Source organism: Osmia bicornis, chromosome 10, assembly GCF_907164935.1.
Source record: "Osmia bicornis bicornis chromosome 10, iOsmBic2.1, whole genome shotgun sequence".
NCBI lineage: Eukaryota > Metazoa > Arthropoda > Insecta > Hymenoptera > Megachilidae > Osmia > Osmia bicornis.
This window is the reverse complement of record NC_060225.1, coordinates 3,171,528-3,199,468: the sequence shown is the minus strand read 5'-3', so window position 1 is coordinate 3,199,468 and position 27,941 is coordinate 3,171,528. Positions and strand designations below refer to the sequence as shown.

Here is a 27,941-nt window from a genome sequence, read left to right as displayed (position 1 = left end):
AACAATATGGAGATAAAAATTGCGGATAACGATGCTGCAACATCCGCGATCGTTTGCCAGAATCTCTTCCGATCTTGTCTCCTCCATAAACAACAAAAAAACAACGCTCCAGTAATCTCCGTGCCAAAACAGGATCGTAGATCATTCTACGAGCGACGTTAAGAACGAATGTAGGGCAGAGGCGTGTTAGAAGTTCAGTTAAGAAACGTTCGATGGGTAAAAGTCGAAGAAGAAACCATGAGCCTTCGGGTATTCCATCAAACGAATTAGATTTTTCATTTGAACTAGAATATCGGCACGCTCGTGGTTTACCGCAAGCGTTGCGACCACCGGGACGAGTGTAAATTTTCAAGCGGGCCTAGAATGTAGGTCAAAGACGTGCGAGAAGTTCGATTACAAAGTGCTGAAAGCGTGAAAGATGGTGCAAAGTGAGGAGAGGATGAAAGGTAGATGAAAAAGAATAGAGAGACATGGAAGGAAGCGAGGGATTGCGTAGCGCGCGACTGCACAATGTGCAGTCGAATGGCAGCGTGTCGGTGGCGCAGAATCTCCGCTCGGTCGCACAGGCGCAGAGCGCGGCGGCTACGGCTCGCGGGTACGAGCCGCGAATCAATAAGCGTGAGCACAGGTGGGTCGTCGACGGTGGGTCGGCGTCGGTGTCGGCACGGCGCGCATCAGAAAACTACCAGGGCTGACGACACACACGGATCGCCTCTCTCTCTCTCTCTCTCTCTCTCTGTGTTTTCTCTGAGAGAGCATCATCGGACACGCACGCTGCGGAAGTGGCGAAAAGGAGCGAGGGATACGAGGAAGATTCGGCAACACGGGGCTCGAGCCGTTGGTGCGTGCGTGCGTGTTCAGAGTCAGCGAGAAAGCGTGCCGGAATGTCGGTCGCGGGAGAAGTCCAGACGACCTGGAACCGTTGCAACTGGTCGAATCTCCCTTAACCCGCTTCGAGGCTAGCCAGGAAGCTTGCCAGCCAGGATGAGACAGCCCGGTCCGTGTAGCCGCGATTGCCTGGACGTTCGTTGAGTCTCGACGACAGGCGCGCGCGTTTCGTTCGTCGATAACGGTGCATCGTGTCGTTGAGGATAACAGGAGAGGAAGGAGTAAGTGCTGGTTGTTTATCGTTCGACACACGCGGGATATGGACTCGCTCGGCATCGTTCCCGCGTCGTCCGTCCAGTCTGGCAGTCGGAGAGTAAAGGATCGAGGTTAGATCCGGGCTGGGATCCTCGTTGAAACGAAGGATGCGAGCGGTACAAGGTCGGATGATGATGATGATACACGTCGAACGGGACAAATCCGTGGTGGTGATGTACGAGATCGGTGCTGGTTCGAGAGTGTTGTGATCCGTTGATTTAGCTGGTGAACGCGGATGACGAACAGAGATCAGTGATCCCACGTATCGTTGTAAAGGGGATCGAAGGAGGAAGTTTGTTTCGAGCGACAGGGTAGATCGATTCGTTTGGTCTTGGGACTAAGTGGAACGGAAACGGTCCACTCGCGGGAACGGGGCCACGCTTGGAGGTTTTTATTTTGTCATCTGTCGCGGTGGCGTGGCACGACGAGTCTGTGTCTCGTTGGAAACGAACGCTCGCTGCTGCCGGTGAATTGAACCTTCGAACGAAATGGAATCTTGTTTATTCGCGAACGATTCCTCAGTATTAGCCAGTGCCAAATCCATCGAAGGCTTAGCGAGCAGTGAAACCGTGTTTCGCGTGTCGCGTCGAAGAACATCAACCTCGCGGACACTGTGAATCACCCTCTCGCCGTTCTCTGACGTTTCTCGCGTGAAGAAATCGACGATCGACCAGCGGCGTTTGTGTGCCACGTTTCGCACGCGTTGTCGTTCGAAGCGAGACAGTTCTCGCGAGGGAAGAAAAAGAAAAGGGAAGAGAGGAAAGCGAGAAAGGACGAGGGGACAAAGCCTCATTGTTTTTCCGAGTTCTTTTTTTTTCTCCATTTTACAATATCGTCCTTGCGCAGTGCGCAATATTTCCCTGAAAGACGAGAGCGAGCTGAACCGGGTGAGCGAAGTGGGGAGAAAGACGGAGAAAGGGGAAGAGAAAGAGAGCAACGAGGTGCTGGAGGGTTGAATGCTGCAACAGAAAAGGAAAGGCATAGAGAGAGAAGGAACTATAACAAAAAGAAAGAAAAAAATTAAAAATCGTGATAGAGAGACTGACACTTGAGAAAGTCACTTTTTTTCCCATCTGAGACTGTCGTCGTGTTCCATCCATTATGTATTTACTAATTAACTAATTAATTAATTATTGCTAAACCGCGTATACCGAGATAATCCCCACGATCGTGAAACGGATAAACAGAGGGGCGAATCAAGAGTTAAGTTTAAGTCAACGACCCTTTTACATTTTATATATTATATCGACGTTTTAAAAAGAACGAACGAACGACTGGTCGACCTGTCCAATGATCAACGAGGCCAACCCGACGTTACCAGGAACCGAATACAATTTTCAAGCGACATCAACAACACCTGTAACCGGTTAGAGAAAAAGAGAGAGAGTTTTTGTGTGTGTATTAAACGAGCAATCACCGAGTGAACGGGCACATTTTCCGCTATTTGAAACGCACGAAGTAACAAGCACAAATCGACGGATCCACGCGTGTTCGACGTGTACGTGGACCTCCGTTCGACGATTTCCCCTATAAGTATAGAGTATATATCGATTTAGAAAAAGTGAACAAAGGGTTGCAGGTGGCAGAGTCACCTGGTCGCCCGATTCGCAAACAAAGGAGGACCGTGCGTACAACACCCAACTGTCTTTCAAAAGAAAAAAAAAAACAAACGTTCGAAGTATTAGCCTAGATACACTTTTTGTATTTAATACCAGCGAGAAGAGGAGCTAGATGATCAAGAATTTCGTTTAACGAGAAAAGATCGAAATCGATCGCGAACAGGAGCACGGAGAGAGTGGGAAGTGTGAAATAAGGTCACCGTAAACTCCGCCAAAATTCAGCTGTTCAAGGAAAAACTGTCCAAGTCCCAGCCTCCGGGATTGTCCTCGAGGGAAGAGCAGATAGCACTGAGATCGGTGAAAGGTCAATTGGAGCCGGTTAGCCGGCCGACCAATCGTCTGCCGCCTCCGGTGGTGATAAGGAGGAAGCAGATACCGCCGAAGTCCGTGTCAGCCAAACAGCAGCAAGACTCGAGTGTAGCGGAGTCTAGTATCTCGGACGAGGGTGCTCGATCCATCAAAGAGGAATCGAACGGCATAGCCGACGCAAGGAACTCGTCCGAGTGCTCTCCAGGATCGGCGAAGCATCAGGAATCGTCCTGGGCGCTGTTGGATACCGAGAAGGGCCGGGCGCAGCAGGAATCCCGACGAAAGTGGGGTTTCCTGGCCAAGTCTGCGTCGACTAACGGTACAGCGAGGGTGTTCACGGAGGCTGGCACTACTTCGACTAGTTCCTCGTCGTACGAGCGTGATCTACAGGCTGTTTCGCGTCGGCCGATCGAGAACGTATCACTGGAACTGTCCAGGAAGGAGGGTAGAACGTCCGCGGGTCGTTTCGCGAGTAGAATCAGTGATAGTACATCGTCGGAGTTTCAAGAAGAGAGCGAGCTGTCTTCCGAGGAGAGGGACGCTTTGATCGAGGGAGCGAGGACTCCGTTAACAGTCTGCAGGAACAGATTAACGAAATTCGGTGCCAGAAGAAGAATCGTAGCCGCTTCATCGTCCACGGCCAAGGAACATCTGATCGCTGGTGATCGTCTGTTAGGACTACGCGAGAATACATTGTCCAGCTCGTCCACGGTCAAGTCACCGACAGAGGACTTGACGATCGTCCACGACGAGTTTCGCGACAAGGACAACCTATCGGTCGATCCGTCATCCACGAAACCCTCATCGGCGCCTACCACCTTGTCACTCGGCCGAAAGATCACTTCGTGGACGAAGGAAGGGAAGGATTTACTGGTCAAGTCGGTATCGTCGGCAAACACGCTCGCCCCGACGACGATGACCTGCATAAAGTCCCCTCGAGCGATGTCGGAGCATCTCTTGGGGCAACTCGAGGTCCCTGTGACACCCGCGGTACTAGGCGCGCTGCGTGTCAAAGGTGGATCATTGAAGGAGGGGGAGAGGAGCGAAAGGGTGACCGATGTACCGCGACAGAGATGGAGCAGCGTCAGGGTCAAGGGTGGTAGTACGAAGAGTCTCTTGTTGGAGAACGGAGGGCCGCAAACCAAGCCACTGAAGGGTGCTCTCACGGCAGAGGTATTCTTAGTAGTTGATTAAGATGTTTACCGCATTAATTAAGATCCCGCTTCTCTTTGCCGTTTTTTCGAGTATATCTCGCACGATAGGGCAAGTTTGTGACGGATACTTCATCAGATTAAAATTCACCCTCTCTCCATGGTCCGCGCTTGGAGAGCAAACTCGTACGTTACTAGGCCCGATCACAATTGATGAAGAAAACGTTAAGAACAAAGTTATTTGCGAGAGGTTATTGTTTATTTTAATTAAAATGGCCGTTTCATGGCCTCGTTATGTTCGAAGTTTCCAAGTTCCGTTCGCAAACATCGCACAATGAACAGCAGAGCGGAAGGGTTAATTAGATTGGCCATGATCGTCGTGTAACACTCGAACAGCACTTCCTTTCTCAGGTAATCAGCGGCTAAAGTGTTCATCGAATTAATTAAGCGTTCGCTGTTGTAGCGGGGAACATGATCGATGATTCATCGGTGGAAGTTTTCGATTCGACAAAGCCTCTCTTTCCTCGCTTCGATAACACTGTAATCCGCTCACGGTTGCTTACAAGCCACCGTTGACTTGCTACGATCTTGGAAAAGGCTTCGCTTTCACCCCCTATCGATCACTTCAATCCCACCGTATCGTGTAATACATAATAGATCAATTTCAATTGTTTCCCTTCGTATTATGAAACGATTGAAAACTGTCCGATTGTTTAATTGATTAGCTATCAACAATACGGTCGGGCAGCTCTGTAGCCGATCGTTTCCGTTGTTTTCTAAGAAAACACCCATCGACGACTTCATTCGACGCGTTATGTCGGTTATGGTGAAGAGGATAAATACGCGTTTCCATCGTGAACTCGACGGTGGTCTTATTCGCGCTATTTTCAGAACTCGTGCATGCATTCTGCCTCGGTACTATCCTTCGTGAAAACGTGAGACATTTTCCAACGACGATGCGGGAAAATTCTTTTTATTTTTGGTACCTCGTGCTTGCTAGCTTGGAATTTATCGAACCAGAAGTCCGCGCTCTTAGAACGCCTAAAGTGAACGGTGTATATTGTGTTATTATATCGTTCAATTTCATCCTTCTTCTATTGTATTCGTAAAACGTTTACGCAGTTATTTTCTTCCAACCGTAAGCTTTAAATTGACATGGTATAAATGCTATTTTAGAATACTTTTATGTCATCAATTCGTGCCAGACTTTCTATGTTTCGAAATAGATTACTGATATCACGCTTCTAATAAAGGCATTTTTCTTGCCATTCGCTTAATAAATTCTACGAAGTTTCCGCGAAATTGGATGGAGATATTCCAATATATTTCCTTGTAAGCGGAGCTTACAATGGCTTCGAAAATATCCTAAACATCGGCCAATATTTGTCGCGCTGAAACGATTCCATTATTCGTGTCGAGATCGATCGCATTCTAACTGGCACAAAGAACGTAAACCGTTGAATAGACGTGTATTCAATAGCCATTCAATTCTTTCCGATAATTTTATGAGAAATTGTCGGTGGAGAACCGGAGATCCCTCTCGGATGACAATAATCGTGCGAGAACGGTAATTTAATTGAACGTCAAAGACAGACACGCTTTCTAAAGGCGCTGACGAATAATATTAATTAATCCGATACACTGTTTTCTTCGTACCTAAGGACACTCGGCTACCCTTAACACGCGCGAATTAATATGCTGAAAGCCTGTTTGTTGTCGCAAAACGTGTGCCACGTTTCCAAACAATACTGTCGATTTTAGTTTATTTATGAATTCGAGAAATACAAAATTCTCACTCTGTTATTTTACTGTTAACCCTTCAACAAGTTTCGGTCAATCTTGACCCAATCTTACAAAATATGCTCGAGAGTATTAATAATTAAAATTAGATGCATGATTTTTCAATGAAAGACTTTCGTATATTGGAAGAGTAATTTTTAAAGAGACAGAAATTTGATTAAAATTAAGGCCCTCTCCATGGTCCGCGTTCGTTATTAAGGGAAACTCGACCCCACCGAGGCTACATATTTTAACAGAATCAAAATAGCGGAAAGAAAATACGCTCGAACGCGGATTTAAATACACGAGAAAAATTTTCAGCAATTTATTCCATCGGAAAACAAACGGAGACGTTTGCTCGGTCTGTTTTCCACCGGTTTAAAATGAATGCAGCAAAATCCGATCCGCAGTCACGGATACAATTAAGGGGCGCTCCTCGAGCGGTCGCCTGAAGGGTGTTCCGTTTTTTAATTAATTCGGTCTCACGCTTACCTGCTTACCTAGAAATAACGAGGCCGTTTCCTCGAGTGCCAGGCGCAAACGTTTCTCCAGTCGATCGTTCCCTTTTTATTACTCTGGTCAGCCAGAAATTCCTGTAACTCGATTGAATACTTCATCGAGAGAAAAAAATGAGAACCAGTCTTTTTATATCATTTTCATTTACCATATTCTCTGCTAATTTCAATTGAAAATTGGAAAGCTCTATAATGTGAGAAAGAGATCTAAAATTAATTCACGTTAATAATAGCTATTAGAATCTACCGTACCGTGATCATTAATTTATAAAGACTTTGTTGCTATGGAATTTTATCCAGGATCGAAATAGAACGGGTCAATATACCGAAGAGGAAATCAATTTTCTAAAGCTAATTAATATTTCATTCACCTACATAATAACAGTTAATTAGCTAATTTGTTCGACTTTCAACCTCTCGAAACTAGGAGAAACTTGTAAAAAATTTATAAACGTACAAGCTCAATGAATTCGAGATTTGGCGTAGCGAAAGTAGCAACGTAAATTCCTCGAAACTTATGGCGTGTTTTTAGGTTAACGATCGCGGAGGGTGTGATGGCATATCGGTCGTGTTTCTGGAAAATTACTAGCGGAATCTCATTTGTGTACATGCCCGAGGTTTCTGTCCTTCATCTGAAAATGGTCTGTACACGCAGCTGGGTCATATTTGCGGATCGAATGACTGAAAAGGCATAGGTGGACACGTTTTATCGCTAGTAATTGTGTTTTATGGTATCTCCTCTAGGTTTCTTAAAATAAAATTGAATTTTTAATATACATTAAGGGAAGGCAATTTTTTTTTAACTTTAAATCATAGTAATCAATTTAAGAACTTTTTAGCTGTTTCATTGGGAATAAAAACTTGTAAAACGAATTTTTTTTATTACAATATAATCATGTTATATAATAGAAATTAGTTGCTGCTGACGGCCGTCCACGATAGCGGCCATTTTTTTTATTTGAAACATATAAACCAAACAAATTTTTAAACTTTATGAACTTACCTTCTATTTGAACTAAAAAAAAAATATTAGAAAGTCGAAAATTGAGAAATTTTTTTCGATATTTAAGAAAAATTTCATTTTTTACCCACAAAATTGAACGATAATTTGCAAAAAAATGTTGTTTAACATAACTTTTTATACAATGTTTTTAATTTAAATAGAAGCTACACTAATAAGATTCAAAATAGGCCCCGGTTCATTGAAATCCGTTGATTACAATTTGTTTAATCGTGTACGCAGTTTCGAGAAAATCACGTATAAAGTTTTCTTAAAACATACTTGCCTCGTGTCCGCTGTGAAAGTACTTGGAATTTCGACCTGAAACTTTGGCAAAATATTTTCAGATGTGCCTACTATCGATTAATATGACTTCCAAAAAATCAAGGTTTAAGGGTTCCCGTTTAAACAATTTACTTTTCACTTTTCAAAAATACGTCTCTTATTTCTCTTCGATTCACCGTTAAGCGCGTACGATGAAGACGGCGGCAATTTGTTTAAACTAATTGCATCGACCTTCTCGCTTCAAGGCTTACCCGTACGATTGACGACGTGACGCACGCGCGACGTGGGAGATTTTTTAGGCCAGGTCGCGGCTTATTTCGATGCGTCGATGAGCCTTGAGAAACAAATATACACGCACATTTCATTGCAAAAACGAAAGAAATGATAAAATTCAAACCCCTGTTCGCGCGAAAACAGCAATCAAAGTCTGTCAAAAGATTATCGAATCCAGAAGTTGGTTTACCCGCTGGCTAAAAACAAGGTGAAAAATATTAAACCACCCCATAAATCCGTGCCACCTTTCATTTCACATTTTGCAACGAGAAGCTGCAAAATATTTTGACGAATGCGTCCGGTGTAATCAAATTTTACGCGTGTTCTCGTTCAGAAAAGAAATAGAAGAAAGGGAAGGTTGTTTAATATTCAAACGGAGGTTCGATATTTTATTTTGAATGACAGAAAGCGATGGTGGAGAAAACGCTTTCGACATAAAATTCTGCCGAAGCTGGATAACGAGGTGTCGTCGGTGACGTTGCTAACGTCGCATCGTCGGACAATAAAATCGTGGACGGCTTACAGAACACCCCACCCCCATCCATCGTGACATCTAGTTTCGGCTTAGCGATCGAACCAGATGTTTTCTGAAAGCATCTCCGCGGCGTTCGGCACGTTGAAACGGGCCTTCTTCTCTCCTCTTTAGTTTTCACGCGAGTACGCGAGCGTACGGCCGCGGGATCGAGCGAGCAGACCGACACCTCCGCCGAAATTAGATCACCGCCAGCTGGAATTCACGTCGATCCTCATCTCCGCCTTGTTCGTCGCGACTATTCCGCGAAAAGAATCGTCGCGCCCCGAGAGAAAATCTATCCCTGGCACCATGATCGTCCTCGAATCGACGAATTCGCAACACATACACTCGCAATCGTTGATCAACCGTGTCTCGTCGAGGAAGGAATCGAGAATCCGTTGACATTCCGTGTTACGAAATTTCACCCCCGGACAGGAAGATCGAAAATATTCGAAAGATTCGAATTATTGTCGTGCCAGAAAGAAGAATTCATCCGGCAGCTGCGAGAAGGTCAGAAACCTTCAATTGTTCAACGATTTCTTCCACGATTATTCGATGAAAAAATACTGATCACGGTACATATTGTGTTCCACGAGCCTTTTTAACGATGAATGACGCGGCCTGTCAAGCACAGGCTGACAAGAAGATCGCCGGCTCTACACATCGCGATAGGGTTTCAGCCTAATTGGATTCGACTTTCGAAGTAGCATGGAGATAAGCCAGAAGATCTTGTAGTATCGATGAACCGATCTCGTATGCGAACCGAAGAGAATCGGAGCGGAAGGACGGACGAAGAAAAAGAGCTGAACAAAAAGGGTACACTAGCCAGACACCGGATGTATTGTTTCCAAACAGCACGGATTATCTAAAGAACTCTTTTGATTGAGTTATTTTCAATGGATGAGTAACGATGTTGCTAACCTGGATAATCTTGCACAGTCCTCGCAGTTTCTCGAGAGAAAGAAGTGGAAATGAATGACCGGTGCACCGAAAGAGATGGTCGCAGTAAAAGGGAACACTCTTAATGAGGCTATTTTAAAAAGATAGGAAGATTCTTAATTAAGTTATTCGAAGAAATAAAATGAGCGACGATGTTGATTACCTCGAGTAATTCGAGTCGTTCGTGATCTGTTTGAGAGAAAAAGTTCTGAAAATAAGCAACCAACCGGAAGTGTAGGTGTCGGTGAAGAGGAATACTTCCAGGAACAGGTTGATCGAGTCTGTTGCTAATTCCGTGTGATTTCTCTCTGGTGGGAAGTCTTCTATCTTCGTGACGGTTGTTTGGGAAAAAATATTGAAAAAGAAGAAGGAGACGAAAGTTGGAGGTGTTGTTGAAGAGTGTAAGAATGGAACAGGTGGTTTCTTGAACGTTGCTTATTTTCACTTTCGACTTTGAAATACACCGTGCGCTTCAACTGCCAGCACCACGGTGAGACTCCATCCCGTTCGCGTTTTGAGAATGACTCTGGAATTTTTTATGAAATTCTCGGCAACCATGATGCGCTCGTACTTCATGAAAGGCAAGAAGCAAATGTTCGGCTCCACCCTGTCGACGGTAATCGATGTTTGTATTCAATTTTTTTTCCTTGTCGCTTGTCTACTTCGATTCTAACACGATAGATCATTGTTAACGTGGTAACAGTAATAAGAAAACATTTTTAAGAGTATTAGGGGAGAAAGTACGAATATGACATTTTTAACAATGATTGCATATCAAATATTACGACGAGTAAAATACTCTCCCATAACAACCATTGTTTTGTTTAATAAACATTTTAGCTTTTAGAATGGCCACGTGTACTTCTTAAAGTAAAATTTACTTTGCTTTATTTTGTAAGTTTTAAAAAAGCAAAATAGATAAATGATACTATAATAATCATAGTACAATATTAGTATATCAAAGGATATTTGAAGTATTTACACCCCCGTTCATAAGTATCCGGACACCTTCTAAAACAGAATACTCTTTGTAAAATTTTAATTACTTGTAACGTCTAAGTGGATTGACCGATCTCGATGAAATTTTCAGCGTACACATAACTTATTTGAATCTACGGAAGACATATTTTAAATTTTCATTACAGGCTCGGATCAAAAATTGCCTTTTAATTTTATTAAAACGACAAAAGCACATCATCTAGTATATTAATTTTTATAACTCCTCAATAAATCTCAAGTCATTTGGTCCAATTTTATAAAGGTGTCCGGATACATAATAAATTGTGATAAATAATAATAGATATTGAAATGACAAATTGGTAGAAATATGAGACAGTCTTGTATCACTACCATATTTTAAAATTTATTATTAAATAAAAAAATGAACATATGAGCTTATAAAATGTACATATTTTCTGGTAAGAGATTTTCTGAATATCGTAAATGCAAATTGTGGATTTAATGCCTATCTTTAATGCCAAAATAGATATCCCATATTCGTACCTTTTCCTCTGAGTAGTAATACAAGCGAATTGTCAGACATTTCGTTGCAAGATCATTTGATCGTTCTATTAATACTAATCTAAATATTTGTTAACACTCGTAGGGACATAATTATGATTATTTTCCATGAATCTTAACGTTCGACCACCCAGCTTGGTATTACCCCGATAAATCGTGCAGTTGCACAATTTCGTGTTGGATCCTCGTAACACGGCTAGTTACATCAACAGAGACATAAATCAAAGTTGACGTCCGCGTATATTTATGGGCCCATTAATAAGGGAAGAAATTTTGAGTGATGGATACACAAGCATACGTATGCATCTAATCTAAAAATATCCATGTATGTACACTCGCGGTTAAATGAGGCTCTTTCAGATTTCCGGGTTTTCGACCTCTTCTGTTGGCTTCCATGTCAGTAGCTCCCCACCACGGACCCCCACCTTTCCCTTTATTTTTTTTTTTTAACGAGGAGAAATCTTCATAGACGTCCACCACCCCATAAGGAAGGGACGATGGGTACTGTGAGATTCCTCCTCATTGAAACTCCAGGGCAGTCACCCCCTGGTGTTGGGGAGGCTTTGGGTACTTCGTATTATAGCCGAATCGCCCTTCGCAAGGTGGGTCCAAGGGACCCAATACCTCGAATTATATTCTGGTGCAATGGTATTCCAAGTAACTCCGCTTCTCCCCTTAGACGTTTCCAGGGAGAATGACTATGTTTTATTATTAATATCGTCGAAATTAGGATTTCGAGAATTTCTAATTTCTCTATGTCACTATTTTCCTCGTAGAAGCCTGATTTCATTGCGAGTGCATCTCTGCTTACCAGAAGCTTTCATTAAGGCGACCTGTTATTTACAACGAATACCCAGAGAATTTGACTTTCACACTTTGACAGCAGCTTCCCTTCTGTTGAAGCTGGATTATACATCTGAATACGTGTTGCAGAGCTGACACGACCCGATTCTAGTCTAACTCTACCTACGTGTCGATGAGAGTCTGATGAATCTTGAATTCCTTTCTAAAGAAACTCATTTCCGGTTGCGCGCTGTTTTGTGTTGTTGACTTTTTTCTTTCTTCTACCGGGAGAAATATGAATGCTCGTGGTTTGTACTCATTTTCAGGAACGATTGTCTTCCTTTTCATAGATTTCTGCAATTCAATATTTTCACTTGCAATCATGGAATTTTTTTCAATAAAAAAATAGTAATAATCGTTCATTATTTTAATCCTTTCACTGCTACGAGTCTGTACTGTCTGTCTAATGAAAAGAGTTTATCGTCTCGCGGTTTCATTTATTAAGAATCTCTTCGGACTTTTTACAAGTTTACGCGCGGTGTTTAGAACAAGTTGATGGTGTAGCATTCTCGGTTTACCAATCCGAAGTGCGTGCTCCAAGAGGAAGGTCTGCGCATTTATTAACGGAAAAGAGGTCATTTCCGCATAACTTCTGGGAATGAAGTTGTAAAGGAAACCGCCGACTGATCGCCCGTAAACCGTTCGTTGCAGCCTCTAAATCGTAAATGTGAAACACGAAACGAATAAACGTGGATTAAAAATAACGGGGAGCCCTGACACGATGGAAGTCGATTTCTTTTTATAAAAATAATAGGAAAAATGTCTTTGAGAATTTTCAAATAGACATATGTCGAAGCTTTAATTAGTTGGTCACATGGCCAATTACTAATTAGTCATTTCCAAAATATTTATAATAATTTTCAATTTATATTTCGTAACTCAAAATTTATCCAACATAGGAAAATTTATGAAACGAAAAGTTTAAGGAAAGTAATAGCACGGTTACGCCTACATATTATAGTACAGCCCTGTCTAAGCAGCAATCTGTTCGATAATTCCAGGTCACGGGGTGATTTAACCAGCACCTTGGTAACTCGGCCCTCTTCGTCTTGGTACTGGCATTCGATTACGTTGGCCAACCTGTTAGTCAGCCCATGCAAATCTAATTGATTAGGAATTTCTCGTCGAGATCCCAGCTGCACTTTAATTAGTAATTAAATCTATGTGCCAAGTAGGATTGGCTTAGATTGCAACGAGTTCGTCTGGTTTTGAGGTTGAATTTCATTTCGTGGCCAGGTTTTTCAGGTACCAGGATAGTTTTATTGGGAATATCACCTCATTTCGTTGAGACTGTAATTGATTAGAGGGTTCCAGCACACTGGAGACAGCAATTGGTGCATCCTCGTTCTAATTAGTGATTTCTGTGCCAGGTGATCTTGTTTAGCCTGAAATTAGTCCATGTTCGGGGGACTGGAATTGATTTTTATTTTAGATTTTATTAATCTAAAAATTCTTACTTAATCGGTTTTAATTATTTATAGGGTAACGTGTATACAGTTATTGATCCTTTTTCTAAAAAAGTAGAAAATACAATGTAATATGTTTTTTATATAACAAACTATAATTCCATTCGGAACAGAAAGTATTTGGACGAAAGATAATTACACTACCGCCAAGAAGTTTGGAAACATTTGAATTGTTTTAAAAAATGATTAAAAATGTACTATATATAAGTGATTCTACATTGTATTCTTTTGCTTAATTCTAATATTCTCTTAATTATCTCTTAATAATCTCTTAATCTTAATTCTAATGCTTTCTTCTATATTACTATATAGGTGAAGTATTTATTTTATGTATTATCCAATGCAGTTGAATTATTTATTTAAATCTATTTGTTTCCAAAATTTTTGACGATAGTGTATATTTTATTATCTAATTTTTGAACAGCGAAGATTGGGACGCTATAGAACAGAGGAAGTTGAAAACCACTTTTTCGAAATATTGTTATTCTATTTTTCACGCTGAGTTACTTTACTTAGCATTAAGTGATTCCAATCGATCCGACAAACTCTTAGGTTTCTCAGTTTGCGTAAATTCATGTCAATCTAGATATCCAACACTTGGTGCGGTGGAAGTAGAACAACCAGACTGCACCTAAATATAATAGGGAAGTAGGATTAATCGATTTAAAGTCAGAATCGACTTCAACGGGCTATAACAATCTTCTAAATTGTTCCCGACGATTAGCGAGCCCCGAGTACATTTAGTCTGTGACCCAATTGGTTCGCGCACAATCTCCCAAGAAATCAGAACTGGTACTCGCGAGATCTTTCCTTTCAAGAAATTTCTTCACCGTCGAGAAATCACCCGAATGCTCCCTTTTAAGATAACGAGTGTATCTGTCATTTGTCGAACAATTGCGAAATAAAAGGCAGAACAGATCCTCTGTTCGTAAAGTAAACGACAGAAGCATCGTTCGTATCTCATCGATAATTAGCCAATATCTAAAATTGAAAATCTTGAGAATGGGGCTGTAGCATTTAGACTTTCTGTCACTTTTGTACAGGCCAAATGATAAGAGTTATCGAAAAAATTCTTTCTCCATTGTGTTTAATGGGTTAGGTTTACGAATGGTCGAAAATTTTAACTTCCGGTCTGACCGGAAATGGCCGAAAAAGGGTTGGCTCTAGAATCTCGCTCTGGTTCACTTTATCTTGTTGATTTTAGAAACTTGACCCCTTCTCCAATGATACACTCTCTTTTTTCCAATTCCAATGTCTCGAGATGGAAATTTCCCGGAGAAAATCCATAGATACGCAGCTGTCGGTCGTTTCCTTAAATGGAACTTGACAACCCATTAATTCATCCCTTGTTAGAAATAACGAACATTGTTGAACGCTTGAACGACGAAGGGTCGTTGAAACGAGGCTGTCGGGTCACGACCTCACACGCACAAACACCAACGCGGGACTCACCTGACGGCGCAGGTGCATGAATAAAAGATAATCTCTATCAGGATTTACATTCTCCTCGCTCGTCCGTGACGAACGACCAGTTTCTCTAACCCTATCCAACGGCTATATCGAAATCGTCGCTTCGATAGCTGAACGCGTTAGAAAGAAAAAGAAAATCGATGAAACGCGTCCTGTCCGGGGAACACGCTGACATTTAGGTCTTTCGCTATAAATCCGGATGAACTTCGAACAGTCAGCGTCGAAATGTCGCGCGTAACGGTGTCTAGCGTCGTCGGGCTTCTCGGGAAACGATCGTTTATTTATAATTCTCGAACGACAACGAATTTTTTTATTTCCATCGTGTGAGAAATACTGAAACAATTGAAACTAAACGCGTTAATTAGGTATCATGAAGAAATTTTAAATAATATTTATATCGCAATAGAAACGCAAGGTGGAAAACAGAAAAATTGAGATTTATATTTTTCGTTGTTCTGCACGAATACGTCTGACTATACACGTTCATTACTACTGCGCCTATGGGCACGTCAAGTGTGTCGTACCATACACGGTCATTTCCACTGTTCCACTCACCGTGTTCACGAAATGGCGAACATTCTAAATATCCGTTATTAAAATCAGGCGCCAATAAATAATCTTACTTTTTACAGATAATAAAAACGTCTCCCTCGTATTCAAAAAAAATGTCCATCTAATCCGTGCTGCGAAGGTCGCGCGGTGTCCTTGCGAGTCAAATATAAGAGCCTAACTTTGTTTGCCGTAAAATTTCATCAGACCATAATCCGTGTTATTCAACGTCGAAACTGGGCTATCTGGATGATCGTAAAAGTTGGTAAAATCACAAGGACCCGGTGTTCACGTGGCCGGTGGAGCAACAGATCGTAAACAGAGCGTCGTTTTCAATCGTGCATCGATACATTGCAAACAAACTCTGTTCGAATGGAAAAACAAACGGAAGCTAGCGCCATCGGGGCGCCGTTACACGAGAACCGGCAGACGAAGCTTACGATCATCCCCATTCGGTGGTGACTAACCCTCGTCCAGTTGGTACCGGATCAATTTTGTCTGAAAACTATGTTACAACGTATCGGTATGATAAAATAACGAGTTAGTTAATTTTATAGGAACAGTTTATTAGAATCGATAATTTTCTAACAAGTATCCGAGCTTAGGTAAAGCTAGGATAGTTTTCGATTCGATGAAAATTTCGGCTGTCTTATCGAAGGTTAAGTTGCACGGAATCCTCGGACAGACGTCTGATAATTGGCCCTGTAGGCGAGGTCGAGAAAGCAAGCAGCAGCAAGCACCGCTATTAAGGTAATAAGGCTAACCCTGCCTAAGGTTGGAAGCGCGTGGTCGGCGTGTAGGGTGTGGACGACGGGGGTTCCCCTAACCTCCACGTTCACACGGGCACGTGTACAGACGTGTACACACGTATACAACGGTTCTTCTCCCTCGCTTCTGTTCCTCCCCTTCGCCAGTTGAACACCGCCGCCACCCTTCGCGGTCCGCATTGCATCAGTGTGAGGCTAGCACTCGAGCAGGACTCTTCCGGTTCTTCCTCGGCGCGTTGTAAACAACCGATACCCCCGGTATTTGGGGCAACGTTCCCGTCCAGCGGATCGATATCCCCGGTTCCTCGACGCTTTCACAGGGGAATCGACAGTCGTTTTGCCGCCGCTTTTCACGTTATGTCGCCCTCGATCCGTCGACGTCGCGGCTGATACCGCGGACAGTTTCCTTTTTCAACCGAGAAACTCTTGTACACCTACACGATGCTCCTCGTACATCGATGAACGAACCATACGTGGATTTGTTTACGTATGGATATATACAGACACCGGGGAGTGCACTGTTCCACCGGTCGGTAGTTACTGCTGAAATGCACGTGTACGTGGTTCGTGGTGGTGAACGAGCTTATATCTGTGTCTAGTGTTTTTTTTTTTTTCACTTATGCCCGTTCGATACTCGTGCATTCGTAGTAGAACCTAGACAAAGACGAGATTAAATGGCAGAGAGTCCGATTAGCAACTCGAAACGCTACTGTGCCAGACAGGTTAGGCTTTCTCTCGGAATTTTACCCTTCCATTTTGTTTATTTTCATTCAAGGGGCAGTGAAGACCCTTTCTCGTTTTTATATTCTAAACTTCAGACTATTCCTATGGTTAGCAATGAATTTCAAACACTTGGTAAATCGAAAAATAAATTATTTGATGGAAACAGTAGTAAAATCAACGCGAAATCAGACACGTGAAGAAGTACAGTAATTTCTTTGAAGAAAAGAAAGGAAATTAATTGCAAATTAGTGCACTTTCAATGGGATTGTGTATCGCGTGTCCACAGGTGCTGTCCCTTGGAAACGATATCCTCCCAGAGTACAAATTACAGTCACCTAGGATCGGCAGGTGGACCATACTGCACTATTCACCGTTCAAGGCGGTCTGGGATTGGGTGATACTACTGCTCGTCATGTACACGGCCATATTCACCCCATACGTAGCCGCCTTCGTCCTGTCGGATCCAGATTACAACAGCAGGAAGAACAAAAAGTATAGTGACGATCCCATCGTCATCATAGACTTCATAGGTGAGATAGGAAAATAAACATCGCAAGTAATTAACAGTAGAACTAGCAAACCAATCAAACTGACTGCCTTCGAGTTTCTTATTTTAAATTATAAATTTTATCGAAACTATTTTTCTTGAGAACTATTGTCGAGATAAATAATTATTTTCAAATTAAAAATAAATGTGCATCAAACACACTTTGATCTGTAATTAATATCGAACGCGTTGAAGTAGAAAGAATAATTGCGGGGTGCGTATGAAAATTCGACTGATTTCCTGTGCTCGTTACCCCGTTCTCAAGGTGCTTTTGATTTTTCAGTCGACGTCACTTTCATAGTGGACATCATCATAAATTTTCGCACGACTTTCGTGAATAGCAACGATGAAGTGGTGTCCCATCCTGCTAAGATAGCCGTCCATTACCTGAAGGGTTGGTTCATCATCGACCTGGTGGCTGCCATACCCTTCGACCTTTTTCTCGTTGGCTCGCACACTGACGAGGTAAGTTGCGTCGCACGCCCTTCACGTTTTTCTGAGAATCTTCTTTCCAGGCTGAATCTGATCACCGTGAAATTATTTCCAATCGATCCGTCGAATTCCAAATGGAAACAGCGAACAATTCTCACATTTCCAACTACCCCCCTTCGATTCTAATCAATTAACCAGCGCGTGCTTGTTAAACTGTAATTAAGAGAGAAGGGAAATGATTTGACGGATCGATCAGGTTATTCAGCTGAGGTTTTCTAGAATGTCGATGTTAGCTCGTAAATATGATTAGGATGACATGCCGAGCCCAAGTTAAGTGCCCATAGGTGTGTCTTTACCGGATTGGTGCTTAGTTCGTTTTCCCTTTTTTCAACGTTTCTCGGTGTTGAATGATTTCTATTTTTATTTTTCTTTGTCGAAAATTAGCCGACTCGACGTATTATAATTATTATTATAATAATTATTATTATTATTATTAAATGTGCACACAATCTGTACGTACCGGCAGATGAGAAGGAACTTTGACGGACTCTCGTTGTCTGGAACGATTTCACACAAGTTTCACGCGTGGTACACGTACGTTTTATATCGAAGCAACAGTTGCAAAGAAAAATATTTATTATCTATAAGAAAAATTCGAGTAGATAGTATTTTTCAAATTGTTTCAAAATTGAAAGCAGTAGGGTAACACTTATTGACCCTGTATAATGATTAACCCTTTTTCTAAAAATGTATAAAATATAATATAATGCGTTTCTTACATAATAAACTATAATTCTATTCGTAACAGAAAGCATTTTGGCTACGAAGGATAATTATATTTTATTATTTAACCCTTAGACAGCGGAGAATAGGTCAATCGTGACCCACATTTGCAAAACGTGTACAAGGACATTAATCTAAAGTTAAATATATAACTTTTAAACAAAAGTGTTTCATGTAGGTATTGGAAAAATAATTTTCAAAAGGTCAGTGCAAAATTTAGAAAATGAAAGTAATATGAAGGAGAGAATGAAATTAGAATCGTAGTTTTCTCCATGGTCCGTCATCCAACGGATCAGAAACGCATTACCTATATTACATTTCTTACTTTTATAGGAAAAGGACCAATCATTGTATAGGAGTTAACGAATGTATTCCTTATCTTAATTCTTCTCTTTTTTCATGAAATTTGTACCTGTACTCACACGTATGCATACACACTTGATCTATATACATGTGTAAGTAAGTCTAGTCTTTCGCTGTGAAGATTTCTGCTCTGATTGTCGAGATGTTAGATTTTATTGTCAGTTCCTTGTCAAGATTCTCTTCTGTATTCTTTGCCCCGTGTCTTGTTTCTCTCTTTATTTTTATTTTTTTTTTTTTTTTTTGAAAATCTCAATCAATTGTTATTATTATTACATAGATTATTTTCGTTGAACCGTTCTAATTTATTCCGACTCATGATTTTCGTGTTACGTTGGTCCTCTGTCGCGAGGATCGTTAGCATTCGCCTTTTCTGCAAAATGATTTTCACTCTGTTTCGTTCTCACGATGCTCGTTCCAATAGAGAGAACGTTTTTAATTGACCTGGCGCTGTTGAGAGATAAAAATGTAATCCGCTAGTAATCTATGCGACCCCTTTTCTTTCCTGTGTTTCTTGGCATAAAAAATAGGGCAGCGTGATATTAACTGAACGCTCAGGAAAGTTTATTTCACGATCACGATGCGTAAGTTTAATGAATTATTCTAGCGAAAGGATATCACGAGAATTTCTGGTCTCGGCAAATCAGTCAAATAATCCCTTCATTAATTTTTATTTTTTAATCTGTAATCACCTCCCATGAAAGAATTATGAAACATTTTTTATACTTAACTGTGTAAATTTAAGTCCCTTTTTTCCACGATGATTCTCTTCCAAAGGGATCAAATTAACGCCCCGTTTTTTCGTTACATTTTTCCTTCTTTCCTTTTTTGAAAGATTAAAAAAAAAAATATCTCAAAATCATAAAGGAACGAATTTTAACCTCAGTTTAACGTTTTCGTAGCTCGGCTTGGACAAGGACGAGGTTAGTTGATACACATACACACAAAAAAGAAATTACTCACAGGCTGACGTTTTCTTTATTTTTTCTGTTCACTTTACCTTTCTATCCCTCTTTTTTTCTTTAATAAACTGCAGGTTTCGATTTACACGTTTTTTACACACTAATAATTAAAAAAAAAAAAGAAGAATGTAATTCACCAAACGCAGCCATGAATTTTTTCTGTGTCTGTTTCTCTTTCTTTCTTCCTTCCTTTCACACACTCTCTTTCTCTCTTTGTCTGTCTCTTTTATCCCTGTACAGTTATTTAATCGCTTAAAGAACACGTCACACATTGCGAATGTATATTATATTATATATCTCTGATGTTTTTTCTGCACAATCTTTCTTTTCGTAAATCGAAATGATTTTTTTTTTTCTCACTCTCTTGTTTCTCGATGTGGTTCCACGTTAACACTTGCGATCTTTCGCGCGATTTACCACAATCGTACACCTGTGTGCTTCGAAGTACACGATACACAGACACACGTAAGAAGAAAACTACCAACTGCAATCCCACGATTTATCAAGAAACCCGGGGAGAAACCGATCGACAATTTCCGCTGTTCGAAGGATAATTTATTTGATATTTATTAAACCCGCGATATCTCGATGAATTTTCTCGAGGAATTCGAAATAGACCGGAACACGTGATCCGGAGGATCATCTCGTGTTCGAAAGCATTTGCCCTCGGCTTCGAATAGATTATGTAAGGAAAGGAGAAATGTCGATCGATTCCCTCCTATTTCGCCCGCAACGTGTGAAATTTCACGACGATGAACGTTGAGGAAGCATCTGCATGTCTACAGTAAAGTATTTGCAAAGACCGATCTGACTGTGTAAATAGTGTTATACTCACACGTACGATATCCACTTGGTAGGAAAAACGAATTGCATCAGCGTACGATGTAGCCTCGACACTTCGACGACCATGTATTTTGTATGGAAAAAGTGATCGCTGAGAAAATTATGCGATAAAACGATCAGTTTTCAAATTGAAAATAAATTCATTCGCAATGGTCGTCGAATTGTTTAGAATATTTCTTTTCTTTTCTTTCCCCGAATATAAAAGAATCGAGCAAAGAAATTGAGATATTTAATAAGAATATTTTGTACAATACTATATATGTATACTTTGATTAGGTAGTTGATAGATTTAGATAATTATTCCTAACAGATATTGATCCACAGTGAACAGAACGATTCCTGGAATTTTTTTCTTTTTTTTTTCATACTTTCCTTGTCTTTTTATAATTGCTCCCCCTTCTTTTTCTTAAGTAGTCACGTAGAGATTCGTTGAGTATCAATAATTGTTGAGAATAATGCAACTAGTTAGAAAATGTTTTTCGTAGTTAGTTAATTATTTTTGATCAAACATCGATGCTCAATTAAAGGAACATTTTTACAAGAGGTTGAAAATTAACTTGGGGTTGCAGGATTATCCATGCTGACTTCGTGAATTTTCAAATGAATTCTTTCAATACGATAAGAACGCGTTTCAGATAAGTTTCCGAATGGCCGCACCAAAATTGGGAACTCAGGTTCGATATATAACCTAAATTGACTACCAAAAACCGATTAAAATTGATTTCAGCGCTGGATGTCGTACCGTTTTTGAGATATCGTGGTAAGAAATTTTTGTACAATTTTGGGACTACGTCTGCGCTATTCGATACTGCGCATACACAGCACCTAACCTAATCTAACCTAACCTTACCACGATATCTCGAAAACGGTAAGACATCCAGCTCTGAAACCAACTTTAATCGGTTTCTTGTAGTCAATTTAGATTATATAATTACTACTCTTCCAGAATATTATTGTTAACGCGTAATAAACGATAGAATGGTGTAACAAAGGAAAAGAAATGGCTGAATGAAAATGTTGTAAACATAAGTACACACGTACACACGAAATAAATATACATAAAATATACAAAAATACGCGAGAGACGCAGAAGATCGCATAGCGACACAACGAACGCACACCTCGAAAAGAAAAGATATCGAAAGATTTCTCAACGGGATTTATGTAAAAAATCGTATGTAAGCTTTTGCCGTTTTCCACTTTGGATTCCATGAAAAACTCTCTTTGTTAGTCCTGTTTTTACGAGCTTATTTTTCCGTATCATTTTTGTACATATTAACTACGCTTACATTGCAAGCTGTATAAAATCGTACAAGCCTAACGATACCGATAATTATTTCTCTGTGTGCGTTACCATCGATAGAATTCTTTCATCTGTTCTCTTCTCTAACAATACGTTTGATGATTTACGCTTTTAATACAAATCGATAACTCATTACCCTATTTTCTTTTAATCCATATACTGTATAGCTGTTATACATGTATCTGGATACTTTTTTTTTTTAACACGAACAGCGATCATGTGTGTTTTTCTGTCGCTTGAACGCTTCGTCTTCTTTCCACTTACGTATTATTTCGAATATCTGTCTTGTGTACAAACGAAACGGGTTGCCAGGCGATGCGAAATTTCTGTTTTTTATTCGAATTGCCAATTATTCGACTCGGGATGGTAAACATCCGTGACATTCGAAGGAAAGATAAGATCGCGTCAGACAAGAGGACGGAACATGGGGTATTTCAAACTTTACCGGGATCTCTCACGATGCACCGGTTCGCGTGTACGTCGTAATAACGCTTTCCTTACTATCAGAGCCAGTTATCAAACGTCCTCGGATATTCTTGGCAATTCGAGGCCGGATAAAAGACCGCTGCCTTTTTCCCTCCTCTCCAACCCTGCTGTGTTCCTGTGAAATCATCAATTTCCGTCCGTGGAATGGATCTTCAAAAGCGATCACGATCGTTCGAGAGATAACACAGAAGGATAATTAGAATTATTTTTAAAATGAACGTTTATCGCCTGGCAACCCCTGTAATAAGTATCAAGTTCAAGATTATTCGTTAGCAAACAATTAGCCGAATGATCCTCAGTTTGATCGGCTCTGCATGATGTCGAATCGTGACAAGGTGTCGTTTCCGGAACGACCGTGAAACAACACGGTATTTTGTCGAAATGCCGGATGTTCGCGATCGAATCTCGAACCGGGATCGCAGGTAAGAAATTGGAGAGAAGCATGAGTAACCAAGTTTGTTGTTTGCAACGATCCCGAACCGACTGCTCGTCGCTTGAATTTCTATCGAACCGGAAGAGAGATTCTTGGTGCGTTCGAAAACGTGGCTGGACATTTTTTTCTCTCCTTTTTCCATTTCTTTTTTTTTAAATATCGCGTCGGACATCTACGAAGCTTCGCGGTTGACCTAAAAATGACCAGCGACGTCTCGATCGATGGAACTCGAGAACGACACTCGAGTATTAGAGATTCCTCGGAAGCATTACGAGACAGGTCGCACTGTCAAACTGACTTTGGCGTTGTTACAAACGAAGGATAGCTCGATAACGAGTGATTACATGGAATGCATAGTTATAGAACGTCGTTGGATCGAGGCCGATTCAATTATTCACGACCCTTCCACCTAGTTTCATATTTTTTAATGGATTACTGCACTCGCTGTGAATATGTACGGTAAAAGTTGGATAACTATCGGGGCTCAGAGCGGAAAGTCATGAAGCGGGGGTCGAGCCGCGCGTTTCAATGTTGTCGAATTTAAAAAATGATAAAGAGCGAAAGAGAATATGGTCTGAGAATCAAAAGAAGACTATCGATCTAATTAAACAATAAAATTTTCGTATTTTTCATTTTTCTTAAATAAAAATTTTACCAATGTAATTGTGAGATTCTTCTAATTAACCCTTTCACTACTACATATGTTTTTAATATATTTTTAAAAACTTGTTACATTTTCTAATGAAATAATGTCTAAAATGAATGAATATGTGCATTCTATGCTTTGAATATATATCCTACTATCCTGAAAATGTCCTGGGACAATGTGTCCCAATAGTAAAATAACAAGGATGTTGTAATGGAACAATCTTCATTATATTTTACGTGTGATACAACGAAAAACATGCTTTGCGTAGTGGAATGAGCTCAAGATTACTGGAACACTCAAATAATACGCGGTTTTGGGACGTATTTGTCCAATAGTAATTTGATATTTGCTCTGGGACATATAATTATGCAGTATAATTTGAAGCATATTTGCTCATTCCCTTTTTAAATTATATCATCTCTGGCCTCGTTTTAATCAGAAGAACCTTACAATTATATTAGTAAAAGTTTCATTAAAGAAAACCAAAAAATTTTGTTGTTGCATTATTATTGTCTTATCGATATTCCAGTTTAAATTGAATCACACTATTCGTTTGTCCAGCTTCATAGTTCTTCCAGGAATATCCCTCCAGGTGATGGAGGGTGGTTACCGAGTATTTATCCAATGGATCTGCCCGGATATTTATCCAACTCTTATTTCACATCACGACGAATACCCTGTATATTTCGTAACGCACGGAAACGTCCAAAATGGCACCGTAGATTTCTAAACAGACCCGCGTACTATCCATTGGCCGGTCAAAGTCAGTTCTCTTTCGGCTTCGATGGAAAAAGCAGGTCGAGCAAAGGAGAGACGAAAGAAAATGAAGAAAATCGTAATTGACGAGCGTTAGATGGACAAAGTGTGACGTGTTCTTTGCAGACGACAACCTTGATAGGACTTTTGAAGACGGCTCGTCTTCTGAGGCTCGTCAGAGTAGCCAGGAAGATCGACAGGTACAGCGAATACGGAGCTGCGGTTTTGCTCCTTTTAATGGGCACCTTCGCTCTTATTGCTCACTGGATGGCGTGCATATGGTAAGAACCTACTATAATTCATTCTTCTGAAAGGCAGTATCAATAAAGGGTCTATTGTTTCGAAGGTACGCCATTGGGAACGCGGAGAGACCAACGTTGAAGAGTAAAGTCGGTTGGCTCGATATTCTGGCCAACGACACGCATCAGTTTTATTCACACAACAACACCGGAGGGCCGAGTATAAAGGTGATTAAATTAAATTGACGAAAATGAATTTTTTTCTTTTCGATTCAACGATAATTTTTCTTCCCTTTCAGAGCCGCTATATCACAGCACTGTATTTCACCTTTAGTAGTTTAACGTCGGTGGGCTTTGGAAACGTGGCACCAAACACGGACGCCGAGAAGATATTCACTATAATAGTTATGCTAATCGGATGTAAGAATCGTTCAATTTATTCGACATCTTTTAATTGCCAAAGGACGATCGACCGATGTTATATTTTCCTTCGTTTCAGCTCTGATGTACGCAAGTATCTTTGGTAACGTATCAGCGATCATTCAAAGGCTTTACAGCGGTACAGCGAGATATCACACGCAAATGCTTCGAGTTCGAGAGTTCATAAGATTCCATCAGATCCCTAATCCGCTTCGTCAACGATTGGAAGAGTACTTTCAGCATGCTTGGACGTACACGAACGGAATCGACATGAACAGTGTTCTGAAAGGATTCCCCGAGTGCCTTCAGGCGGATATCTGTCTTCATTTGAACAGAAATCTTTTGAACAACTGTAGAGCCTTCGAGGGTGCCAGTCCAGGTTGTTTAAGGTATTTAAAATTACCTTTTCTCCATTCCACTTGTTAAATCACGACGATCAGTGGCGGACTGTGAGTATAAAAATATTGGTTGCCAGGGGACAAAGGAGTTTTTTTGTTAAAAAAAAAAAAGGAATTTTGGTCCTAAAGGGAGCCCACTTGTCGTATAATTTTTAAAATTTTCTTTTCTCTCTTTTCAGGGCATTATCGTTAAAATTCAAAACCACACACGCTCCGCCTGGTGACACGTTGGTTCATCGGGGGGACGTGTTGACGTCCCTGTACTTCATATCGCGTGGCAGTATAGAGATATTAAAGAGCGACGTGGTGATGGCCATCCTGGGCAAGGACGACATATTCGGGGAGAATCCTTGCATATATCCGACAGTCGGCAAATCGTCGTGCAACGTTCGCGCTCTGACTTATTGTGATCTGCACAAGATACACAGGGACGATTTACTCGACGTTCTGGCTCTCTATCCAGAGTTCTCCAATCATTTTAGCCAGAATCTCGAGATCACTTTTAATCTGAGAGACGTACGTATCGTTTCCCCTTTCGTTTCTATTACACGTTTACTTGGGCAGTTTCAATTTCATTTTATTTTTTTCAAAAAAATCATAAGGGAAAGGGTTAAATAACTTAGAGTAATTTTATTTTCTAAAAAAATATCCTCGACCCGATTTCCATCCAGCTCTGCCCTCGCAGCCCCTGGTGACGTCACTGACTTAGACAACTTTCAAATGGTGGAGTTTGTACGAGAGGTTCGAGGAATTAATTAACGAGGAATTTAATAATTGACAGGAGGAACAGGCTGGTGTCGATCCAATATCAGCAAGGTTTCCTGTCAGCACTCCAACGGACGTCGAAGCCGACGCTAGGAGATTCGCTTTCCGTCCACCACGATACCGTCGAGGACCCGGGGGTCCTGGCACCAATCTTATCCCCACCGGTCGACAAGACTCCTTACAGGGTGATCAGGAAGACTAGTGAGTGTCTAAATAAACATTTCAACACTTTGAACGGACATGAAAATGGAAATAATCTCGTGTGTATCTATATAACAGTGACAAAGCAAGTGGTCATGGAATTTTGGAATTCAGCACCGACAAAGCGGGCCAAGATGTGACACCGTTAAATTTAGAGTTCGACGAGCCGAAGCAAAGAAGTTCCACCTTGAACTCCATAACCGGTGAGAAGAAAGAAAAAGAAAAAAAAGAAAAAAAGAAAACTCGATCCGTCGATCGATTTTTATGACCTCCGTTTTCAATCCCTTCGAAACGATACCTTTCTTTTACCGATTACTCTCTTTCTCTGTCTGTCTATTTTTCTCTTGTTTGCCTCTAATTACTGTCTGAGGAATGTATTGTTCTCTGCACGTCACATAGAGCTCTTGATAATAATCGATTTAAGGACGTTTCTTACGGTTGCTTACGTCGGTTTCATTTAGAACCGTATACACGGATAAGGAAGATCCTTATGATTCAAGGAAGGTACTTTTGAATCATGCTTCGCAATACCCCGCCACATCGATGCTTGCCCATTTACTGAATATTCGTAATTTCGAGATACACATAGATTTATACATATATATATATATATATATATTTCAGAACGTTATGTACATATATACATACATACATATATAAAAAGCTCGGCTTGACCCTGTTCCCCCTTTGTTTCTCTTGTATTATATACTCGACTCACAGTTCCGTGAGATTTGGACCGTTTAACGTCCCCGAAGAGAACCGTAGTCCGGCACCGATATACAACATTAACTGCGAAATAAAAGGTAATCTCGAATGTCACAACCGCAGAGTGCAGTAATTACAGTTTGCTCTAATTTATGCAATTAGTCCTAAGGTGTAAGCGGAGGGACAACCATTTACTTGCAACCATTTCATTTTAACGCTTTTTTGACTCAAACATCTGCTATTTATTATGAATTAATGAACTACCTAATGATCGATGAAAATGATGGCCCTCTCTCCGTTTTCAATTCTGAGATCTCAGATTTCATTTTGATTCAATAGCCACTTGCTCGTGTTTCATAATGATCTTCATACATCCGTAGACTATATTTATTTTATCTAAAATCTCGTCTATGTAGCGTAGTTCATTTTTCATGAGCTTTATACTCGATCGACACGTTTCCTTCTATCTATTCTTCTCCGCTAAAAAGAAAACAAACATATCTCCTTGGTCCAATCGCCTCGACTAATAAAGCATAGAATAGCTTTCGAAGAACAATTTGTGCCGTTCGTATGAGGAGAAAAATCGAGCTGATTCGAGGCGTTTGGATTAAGAGCGCAGCGTTTAAGCTTTGCGTTTGCATTTGACTCCCGAGTTCGTTAACACCTTGAAACCTGGTTGTTCAGGCATGCTAACCCATCTCAAGCGCAGCATACCGGACCTACGTCAGCACAAGATCCATCTGCAACCACTGACGAGTCACGATTACCTTGCCAAGCAGAGTAAGTATCCATT

General features: G+C 40.8%; 1 protein-coding gene across 12 annotated transcripts in view; it reads left to right on the top strand.

The window, feature by feature from the left end:
- The window catches only part of LOC114874382 (potassium voltage-gated channel subfamily H member 6), an 89,586-nt gene that overhangs the window by 54,851 nt on the left and 6,794 nt on the right, over window positions 1–27,941 (top strand). For 9 of the 12 annotated variants that reach the window (XM_029183596.2, XM_029183587.2, XM_029183589.2 and 6 more), the window contains 11 exons: window positions 17,153–17,396; window positions 17,697–17,878; window positions 19,891–19,911; window positions 24,547–24,701; window positions 24,767–24,887; window positions 24,959–25,079; window positions 25,159–25,468; window positions 25,657–25,993; window positions 26,259–26,443; window positions 26,522–26,646; window positions 27,833–27,928. In XM_029183596.2, the coding sequence (XP_029039429.1) occupies window positions 17,153–17,396; window positions 17,697–17,878; window positions 19,891–19,911; window positions 24,547–24,701; window positions 24,767–24,887; window positions 24,959–25,079; window positions 25,159–25,468; window positions 25,657–25,993; window positions 26,259–26,443; window positions 26,522–26,646; window positions 27,833–27,928 (1,897 nt within the window). The remainder of the gene's footprint in view (window positions 1–17,152; window positions 17,397–17,696; window positions 17,879–19,890; window positions 19,912–24,546; window positions 24,702–24,766; window positions 24,888–24,958; window positions 25,080–25,158; window positions 25,469–25,656; window positions 25,994–26,258; window positions 26,444–26,521; window positions 26,647–27,832; window positions 27,929–27,941) is intronic. The other 3 variants (XM_029183597.2, XM_029183592.2, XM_029183586.2) reach the window with 2 other exon arrangements.